The sequence below is a fragment of the Vespula pensylvanica genome, chromosome 8 (assembly GCF_014466175.1).
Source record: "Vespula pensylvanica isolate Volc-1 chromosome 8, ASM1446617v1, whole genome shotgun sequence".
Lineage (NCBI taxonomy): Eukaryota > Metazoa > Arthropoda > Insecta > Hymenoptera > Vespidae > Vespula > Vespula pensylvanica.
The window spans coordinates 7,000,685-7,011,116 of NC_057692.1; the positions used below are offsets into that span (position 1 = coordinate 7,000,685).

The 10,432-nt window shown below is 30.7% G+C and overlaps 1 protein-coding gene across 1 annotated transcript; it reads right to left on the reverse strand.

Annotated features, from left to right (window-relative positions):
• Positions 1 to 492: 492 nt before the first annotated feature.
• LOC122631159 (UDP-glycosyltransferase UGT5-like) lies at positions 493 to 2,679 on the reverse strand. The gene is made up of 5 exons (XM_043816482.1): positions 2,141 to 2,679; positions 1,693 to 2,060; positions 1,233 to 1,467; positions 855 to 1,077; positions 493 to 778 (listed from the first exon to the last, which is right to left on the reverse strand). Exons 1-5 carry the CDS (start codon positions 2,613 to 2,615, stop codon positions 493 to 495), a joined length of 1,587 nt encoding a protein of 528 aa, XP_043672417.1. The 5' UTR covers positions 2,616 to 2,679.
• Between the last annotated feature and the right edge of the window lie 7,753 nt (positions 2,680 to 10,432).

The following is a 10,432-nucleotide window of genomic DNA, read 5'->3' on the forward strand; positions in this document are numbered from 1 at the left end:
TGTATGTGCTTGGTAGAGGTAAATTCAAGAACCTGTTATTAACTTCACGATTACAACGTCGAATTCTCTCTATGGTCTTTCAATTTTAGATATCCGATGATATTCTGTTTCGCCAATTTTGCTCGTCATAAATCGTAGTGCATTAAAAAATCGATATATAAGATATCTTCAAAATTATCGTTCGCTGTTGTTTCGATAAAAAATAACTTTTTTATTTTCATTTTTATCGACTTAAAGGAAAGATTTTTTTAATTTTCAATTAGAACTGGAAAATCTAAATTAAATAATTATCTGGTCAGTAATTTGCATTAATTAGTAATTTGCAAAGACTTAGTCAAGTAAAAATAAAAACATTAACAGAAAAATTAATAATATTTCAAGATGAGTAAGAATCTATTAAAATATACATATTAATACAAAATTAAGTCATAATATAATATAACGTTTATATTGATTATAGATTATATTTTTTAAATTATATTAGTTGTTACATTAAGAAAGTTTCTCTTTTATGAATGTATTGTGCTTTATTATATACGAGAAGATTTTTAATGTAATATATAATAAAAGAATGATTAAAAGAGTAATGAATATTGATAAGAATATGATAATATCTATATCATATCGTTGGTAGTACGATATATATTTTTCGTTAAGTTGTAAATATGGAGTTCCTTTATTACGTATAACATATTCGATCCACCACACAGCATTTTCCACTGAATTGTAAGGAACGTCCTTGACGATGCGCTGAAGCTCCAACATTTTTTCTTTGTATCTAAAATAACAATTTTTTTGTTTAAGTTTCTCTATAAAAATATTTACATATGAGTTTAAATGATATTAATAGTTACTTTTCGATATTATTAAACATATCATAAATTGAATCGTGAAATATTTCTTCGGTCATATTAGCCAGATGAAGATATTTCGCAACACCGAAAGTTACTATTTTTTTTACGTTATAATGTTGGTCGAATACTATTGGTATTCCTATTAGTGGGACACCATAGTGTATAGCTTCTTCGGTACTTTGAAGGCCACCTTGATATATAAATAATTTAATATTGGGGTGAGCTACAAGAGAAGGAAAAATGAATTATTACATACTTTTTTTACCATTTACTATGTAGAGAATCCACATAAAAATTCTTGTGATATTATTGTTTTATTTTTTATTATTCTCGTGTCTCTACAATATTTTTTCTTATTGTATACCACGTTTATTTTACCCAAAATGCCTTGCTGAGGAACCCACTTTGAAATGAATATTTTACCGAGGTGATACGAGAAATTTTTAATGCTATCTGCATCACTTCGCGACCATACTATTGGCCAAGGTAACTTAGAAAGTACATTCGTAAGTAGTGTTTTTGTATTTTCTTTTAAATAGTTATATTTTATTGTTGAACCAAAGCTTATGTATATAAATCCGTTTGTAGCATTGTCAAGAAATTCACGTAAATCCTAAAAGCAAATATGCATTTTCAATTAGTAAATAAAAAGTAATTGAGTAGTATTAAATAGTAATAGTAATATTAATATTAATGCTAATAAAACGTACAAAATAAATTCACCAGACAAAGTGAAAAGTCTTGATCGATCTATTTGTTTCGAATTTCTTTAATTGTAAATAATATATTTTCAAATAATGCAAAGATATTTTTTATAAATTTTATATCAGATTCGTACCGTGGGCAAACTTGGCGGTATTTTGGAAATATGACCACCATTATAATAAACAACATTGGGTATCTCTGGTCGGGAATATAAATTTATCATGTGAGAACTGGCGAGGACAAGGCTCATATTTTGTCCAGCCTCGATGATACTGGGTACATTATCTCCTAAATATTTGCGCGCTATCATTTGTTGAATAGGAACGAAGGTATAAAACCAATAATACATGTAATAATAGGTGTCTATGAAATTTTTCAGTCTTTGCAAGAACTGTGCATTAGTTGAGATATTCTCTATTTCCCAATTCGAAAGATGCGATGGCAATATTGGACTTCCCAACAAATATCGTTCAAGATTACGTAACTGTGTTGACGTAATACCTATGAAAATTATGATTATATAATTATTTTATAAATTAATTAAAACAATTCATTGGCCGATATTATATTCAACGTCTTACCTATCAAAGGAGCACTGAATTTTTGAGCAAGTAAATAGAAAATCGGAGATGATATAGTCTCCACAATAACTGCATCGAATTTCTCATTGCTCGTAGATACAAATAATTGTTGAATATTTGGAAGCTTTAATAGTTCTTCTGTAATATTATGACGGATATTATCTAGAAGCTCACTCAATTCCATTTCTGTAAATCTTCTGTTTAGTTTCATATCTAATATTTTCTCTAACTGTCCATAATTAACATTATAATTGATTTCTGTGTAATTCGTCAAGTTTGGATCTTTAATCGCATTTAGAGTTAGAATCACAAGCTCGTGTCCACGTTCGTGAAGTTTCCTCCATAAAGATTGATATGCAATTTGATGACTATAAAGTGGTGAAGGCACAATGATAAGTAATTTTTTACTATTTACCAAGGTGCGTTGCGTTGTCCAAACGATGAAGAATAACGTCAAACCAATGATCAAATTCATTCTTACAGCTATCGAACTTCTTTTCCGTTTAGTCACAATATACTTAATAAAATATTTCCGCAAGTCTGTGTCATAGTCTTTTCTAACGAATATTATCTAATGTACTTATATATATATATATATATATATATATATATATATATATATATCAGGTGTTGAATATTTCATTATTTAGTTTCATATTCATTAGCCTATACTTTTATTTTAACTTTTTGATAACTCTTATCCATTAATTCTTGATAGATATACAATGCAAATGAGAACTACAAATATTTTATGTAATTCTACTGTATAATGCAATGTTGTACTATAATGTTGAAATATCTTTATTGGCTATCGCAAGTATTTATCAATAGATATTGTTTTTCATTCAATAAAATATGATAATAAAACATTAATCTAATTGAATTTATAATCTGAAAGAAAAACAATCGAGATTCATTGAATGGAACAAGAAAGAAGTAGAAATGTTATCGTTGATATAGATGAAGTTCAGAGTCTAGCTGAGTTACATTGTCGAAAGAAGCGAAGAAATAAATTCTCTATTTTTAGAATTCATTCGTCTTGCCATCTCTTATTTTCGTATCAACTAAGAATAGGCAGTGCATCTTCATCAATCGCACGTTAGTTTTCGGCGTCCTTCTTTTTCTTTCCCACTTAAATCCTGTCTTTCTCTTAACGTCAGTATACGGCGATGTCGTAATTTGAAAAGTTTCTCCGCTTTTCTGAACGTTATTTATGCGTGTTGGATACGTGTAGCCTGGTCAAAACTTATCGAAAGTTTACTAGATAAAGTCTGTATCCAGGTTATTTGTCAATTATCTATGTCCAACGTCAGAATTACGTCATGGTAATACTTTTGGCACGAATAAAATCTTCGATGGTTGCGTTTTTCAAATTTTCCAAACGTTCTGAAAATAAGAAATATGATTCCAGCCATTTAATATTATGTATAAGAACGTATTTTTCTGATGTCATTCCGAAATCATTTATTCAATATATTTTTAATATTCTTTAGATCAAAATATATTATTTGCGTTATATGTAAATATTTATTTTTACATTCATCGAAATTGATTATAAAGTATGATTACGAATAAAGAAAATATTAATTATCAATTATTGATAATTGTATCGCTTAGATTTATATGATTTAATTTATCAATAGTTTATTATTATATTTAATTATATTTAATTACTATCATAATCTCTAAGTCAGAAATTTCGTAATGCCAGAATATTAATTAACAATACTATTTTGTTCTGATTTTTATTTTATATAAACTGTTGTTTCATCCGCTGTTAAAGTGAGACTGTAATACATTTCAATAGGATATACAGTTTCTATCAGGAACTACGTAATTATGTGTACGTGAGAAACGACAATTAAATATGTACAATTTAAGTGTATAATTGTTAATCGAACTTGCTTCGAAATCCCATTGTGCATTGTATTATCATAATTTTATCGGGAACATGGACGGATGGCCTTGTGTCGCGTGAGAATAACTGCGAAATGTATGTGAAGAAATTACATTGGTGCAAAAAGCATGAAATACCCGATCGAGAAATTGCTGCCATTCGTCTGGCAGAGTGGATTACTACCGATGTTGGGTTGAAATGGACCGATGTCATAACTCATGGAACCCGTTAATGTTCGTATCTGGTTCGTGAAAATGTGAATTAATAAACCGTTGGTACATATAAAATGGTATTACTCTATATTTTTACATGGAGAGATTTGTGAATTTTATATTTTTTTTCCAGCGCATTTTGTTAACGAAAAAAGAAAAAAATATTGAGAATAATACAAGGACTTCGTTCTTTTTATGTTACGTTAATGCTTTGACTATGTTTATACGATGAAAATATTGTTGAATATCAGTAATGATTAATGTTTCGCTTGGGAAATTTTATTTTTCTTTAAAATTGGCAGCTGCTTTGCAGTTTCGCACTTTCTCTCTCTCTCTCTCTCTCTCTCTCTCTCTCTCTCTCCCTCTCTCTTTCCTTCATACCTTTCTTTCTCTTAAATTCAAAGCATAGGAGTAAACGTGAGGTAAAATGCAGTTTAGAGGAGGCAATCGGTCGGGCAGATCCGTCGTAAGCGTGTATTGCCTGTATACTGCTCGGCTAGAAACTTTGCAGTAATATTAAACATCTGTCAAACGCGAGGAAGTGAGCGAGAAAGAGAGAGAGAGAGAAAGAGAGTGAGTGAATGAGAGAGAGAGGGAGAGAGAGAGAGAGAGAGAGAGAATGAAAGGGTGAGAGAGGTGGTGCAAAACATCCACGGTGGATTATGTACGAGCTACACTCGTGGCGCACCCACGAAATGGAGTTACGAGTGCTTTTCAGGATATTATGTTTGAGTTCGCCGCGTAATATACGAGGGCATTGCAAGTCTACTGTTAGCGGTGCTGCCCCGACAGACACAGAACTCGTGCAAACTCTTTTTACTCGACGAACAGACGATTGTTTGATATCGCCGTCATTGTTCTCCATCCCTTATCGGTTTTCCTTTTCGATCATTTCGCCATCGTTTAACAGTCCTTTTAATAATTAACAACAGGTTCTTTTGTGTAAAAAAATCTTTATGTCCATCTAACGTTTCTCTTTCTTTAGACATGAACTTTTTTGATAGACGATTATATTTTTTCTTCGGGATAGAACGATAATATTTATGATAAACTGTTAATACACGACAAATTATTTGTCCTCAATACATAGATAAACATTTTACTTAAAAAATTGTTTTTTAGATATGCTTTTAAAGATTATTTTGTAAAAAATTGTTTGATAATTATTATAAATATTGTAAAAAGATAAATAAAAATCTGTCCTTTACAACAAGATTTACTTAAAGTTTTTATTCTTTTTAGTTTCAGGAATATTTGTATTTAAATATGAAACGTTTATGTGTCAAACTTTTTTCAAGAAATATTGATACAAATTTCAGTGATTTGCATTTGTTCGTGAATGCAACATAGTTTTCTTTTACAACTACTATAAATATATGATAATGCATTATGAATAACGATATTTCAAAAATAATATATTCGAAAGATAAAAATGTAGAAACGTTCTTGAAAAAACCATTTTCATTGAAAAATTATTCTCTTTTTATCTACAAACTTTTGTATAAACTTTAATACTATCTATATAATAAAAATAATTTCATCGATATATCGTAGATATAACCACGTGTTCTATGAATTTTCAAAATCGATTATCTTGAAAAAGACGTTTCATAGACGCTTTAACTATAATAGTGTAATCTCGAAAGTCCTGGCAATTCACTCAACGTAATTTAACAATCAGAGGAACTTTCTTTTTTCAACTATTAAAGAAATCTAACGTAACATATAAAGATAGTCTCGGTACGGATCATCGAGCTTAGGTGGGTAATGGCTTTCCGATCGCACGAAATCCTTTCCAGGACTTATTTTTATAGTACATCGAGTCGGTCCGAATGGAATCACGCTTTAACGGTGCGTTACATAAGGGTGCTTTGCGTTTAGATTCCTCATGGTAACATGCTCGAAGAGCTAGGGCAATTTATCTTTGTCAACCGATGTCGAGCAACGTCAGTGATTCAAGTGTGGGGACGGAGGACCGTTTGTACCTTCGATTCCGTCATTAAGGCAGCACTCATGGTTTATTCAGATGACCACACCGTGAATAGGGATGGAAAGAGAGGGAGAGAGAGAGAGAGAGAGAGAGAGAGAAAGAGAGAGAGAGGATAAGGAAAGGGAAAGGACAGGTCAAACCGTAGTTACTGCCGCGGGGTTTGTACCTACCTACCGTTCTCCGGAGTCACTTGCTCATTCCGTTGATTACATACATTGGATCGCAGATCCTCTATATCTCGAAATCCTCTAATCTCGTGATCTAAGGTTAAAATATTCTTAACCTGTTTGCATCGCCACATCCTCCTTTTTGGGTATTGATATTTGTATACTTGATAATTCATTGAAATATCTCCTATGTAGTATTCTATGTAGCATTCGTGGTATAATGAAGAAGGAAGTTATTATAATTGGATTGAATGGATCGAAAGCCAATTGTGATTTTCCACCTTTCAATATGTTTTTGTTGAGTGTATTCACACATATTGTATCAATACACACACATACTTTTACTTTTAAAATCCATCAAATTGTATTTCATTAAAACAAACAAGAATAATAGAGAGAGAGAGAGAGAGAGAGAGAGAGAGAGAGAGAGAGAGAGAGAGAGAGAGAGAGAGAGAGAGAGAGAGAGAGAGAGAGAGAGAGAGAGAGAAATAAAATAGAATGATTTCGATAAATGTCGTAATACATTACAAATGGGGTAATACGTTAATAATCACATGATCATTTGCTATGTTTTAATTAGATTATCGAATCTGCCAATAATCGCATAAAACAGGTTTAACGTCGGAATTCACGGTAATGCTTTACGTACGTTATTCATATACATATACATATACATATATATATATATATATATATATATATATATATATATATATAGATATAAATACACACACACACACACACGTATATGTCTTCGTGTATGTTTGTATGCGATATGATTTTGTGAAGCGCAAGGGATTGGAGATCGAGGGAGACAAGGGAAAAATAAAAATTGGTACGCGTGCATTCGATTGAGAATATTATGCTGCCAATTACTAGAAAGCCAGGTGGTACGCTTCGTTAGTCATCGAAATAATTGATTCTCACTCCCGCAATTCCACTATCGTACACGTCGATTCCCTCCGATATCCTTACCGACCCTCTGCTTCACAGTTCTGTCAGCGTTTAATTATCATTGCATTTTCGATGTAACGGTAATTGCGAAACAATCGGCCAGTAATATTGATCGGTGCATCGATGAGTTCACATCAACTCCTCGATATTTTGTTTCAATCCATCGACATACGTTTTATGTCATACAACGTAAAGCAAAATATTCTCTCTAACGAAGTTTTAACATTTCATTATTTTTTCGATCCAGATCAATATCTGTAATACGTGATTACGAGAAAATATGAAGTATCATTTTTTTTTCCATTATCCATTGTTAACATTATTCGTTGTTATTTTGAACATTGATGATATTTTCTTTCTACGTATCTACGTTTCTCCTGACGAAATAAAAAGTATTTCAAAACTTATATTTCTTCTTTGTTATCTTCTTCTGTGCAATTAGTTGGAATTACTATAGAGTTTGTTCTTTTCTTCTCCAGAATTTATTTCTAGCTTTTTTAGATCTATATTTTATATACGTAATAATTATTTATTTAAATAAATTTATTATCTGTGTAATGTTCATGTCCAATAGATTTTTAGAGACATAACAAAGTAGAATTTGACACTCTTAAATTCAAGGAATACTCGTACCTTTAAATAAATACTTTCGATTTAAAAGCCACCTTAAAGAAGGCTTTCTTCTGCAGTTCTACGGCGAATAATGCGCTAAAAAATCAGTCCGTAGATGGAATACTTTTTCTCTTTGTGTTTAAAAGTTGAAACGGAATTTTTACAGTGGACATTGAAAGTTTTGCTTTCGTAGGTTGAAATGTCGCTTGTCCGCCGCGAGCAACGTCTGTGTTTTTCTTTCATATGAATTTTCGATGACGTTGTGCCATGGTTTTAGAACAATGTTTATGTGGCACGATCTTCCGATATGAACAATTGTGTATGTGAAATGCCATTTCTGTCCCTCCAACGAACTTTTAATACACTCTACAGTAAGATCAATATCTACCATTCTTCGATACATATACATAAGTTTATAATACATAAAAGAAATGAAGTGAAAACAACGATTTCCGGTTTATCTTCATTATCTTACTGTGTATTTATATAACTTAATCGATTTTACGACGTACTCATCATTATATAATAGGGTTTAAACATAATATTAAATTATATATACATTTAGGATGATGATTGCAATAACTGCATTAATCACTCATCGAAAACCACCTTGTTTCTATCCTCCAAATATATTTCAATATGTAAAATAAAGAAAACATTCCAATCACTATCTTGACCGTTATATTCTTACACATTCAAGAATTTATATTGTCCAAATTCTATATATATATATATATATATATATATATATATATATATATATATTATAATTTTATAATAAAATTGATCCGTTGAATAATGATGTTATTTTAGTGCATAGTTAATTGTATAATATTGGCGTTTAGTTAAGTAAATATATGACTTATGATTTGAACTTTATCAATTCCATGTTATTAAAAGCTTTAAATTGGTTTTTTCTTTCTTTTCTATAAAACAGATCATATTAATTTGTCATTAATATTTTCTTAGCTAGATATATTTTTATATTCGAGAAAAAGAATCAAATATTGAACGGATAAATAATGTCTAAAAAGGGAAAGAATAGCATTGTAGATTTCATTGAAGAAATTATTTCTTGTTTCGGAGCTCGCAGCACGATGAAAAGAAAAGGATAAGAAAGGAGTTAGTTCGAGAATACAATGAGAATGGCGTTTTTCGATTCATCGCGTGAAACCGATGCCGTAGCATCTGCTCGATAAAGAAGAGAAAAGAGAAAAAAAGAAAAAGAAAGATAATCTTTATCCCACGACGAGATCCGCAGATTACGAAGATTATGCCGTCCTAGTATGGGTAACCGTTCGACGGGAATAATTTTTATCATCCCCACAGACATTTGAATATTCAGAGTGGACCGATTTGATTCATCTGCCGCGTGAATATTCAGCGATTTCGTTCATTCTCTTCAGAGCATGACCCTTCTCTTCTTCACCCTTCGTCATGCCTTATCACGTCCCCAGCGTTTCTTTCTTTCCGAGTTTATTCGCATCTACGAGTTCATGGATCTTCAACATTTATAAGTACCGTTTTAACTGAGGTTTTAATTTTTTTATTATTCTCCATTTTCTCTGAACTTTTGCTCTTTCCAATAAAAAACGTGGAGTTTTTTTCCAATAAATTTGTAAAATCCTTTAAAATCCTTCAATGATAATTTTTAGCATAATTTTATTAATCGTACTCAAATACATATATGTATTTGCAAATGATAATAAAAAAGAAGCAATGGATATAAATAGTATCGTTCGATTACGATTTTATTATTTCCAATTACGTGGCGAAATGTAAAATCTCCAGCAGATTGCGATTGACATTAGGCACTTCCATGTTCTGTGGTCTCGTAATTTCACGCCTGGTCAAGCGAAACATTTCTGGTAAGTGCGAATAGGTGACACCATCGAATCGGTTCAACGGAATCAAACCGCATAGACTATTAGATCTTACCGACGATTCACTGAACCCAAATAATTATTTTCTATCGACTATTGTCCATAATAAAGTAAAGAATTTAACGATGATAATGATTATATTTCATACGATTCTTATTCACAATTAATTATAAAATAAAATAATTATATTAAGCTGTTTTGTAATATTTATCATTGCATCGAAAGAGTATGTGTTATACAACTTGAAATTAGTATTTTTTTAAATTATTAACGAGCCCGTTATAGATATCTAGAATTTTATTTATTTATTCATGAAATATCGATTATAACAGATGAAAAAATATTTTAACGAATGGTCGATCACGCTTAAAAGTACATACAAGGCGATCAATCGAATTTTCTGCGTGATCGTTACTTTAGTAATTTCAAAATGTAACATTTCACATTATATATAGCTATAAACGTTTACTTTACTTAGATTCATATAATGATAATATATTGTTGTGTAATTATATATATATACACTATGTACTATATTATGTGTAATGATACGAATCATGGATTTATGTGTTCGTGT

What these genes read in the sequence shown, in the direction of transcription:
- LOC122631159 (XM_043816482.1), bottom strand. Translation starts at nt 2,615, where the DNA reads ATGAATTTGATCATTGGTTTGACGTTATTCTTCATCGTTTGGACAACG. An exon ending in TACCGCCAAGTTTGCCCACG is followed by an intron (nt 1,468 to 1,692) that starts GTACGAATCTGA and finishes ATTTGCTTTTAG; the next exon opens with GATTTACGTGAATTTCTTGA. An exon ending in ATGTTTAATAATATCGAAAA is followed by an intron (nt 779 to 854) that starts GTAACTATTAAT and finishes TTGTTATTTTAG; the next exon opens with ATACAAAGAAAAAATGTTGG.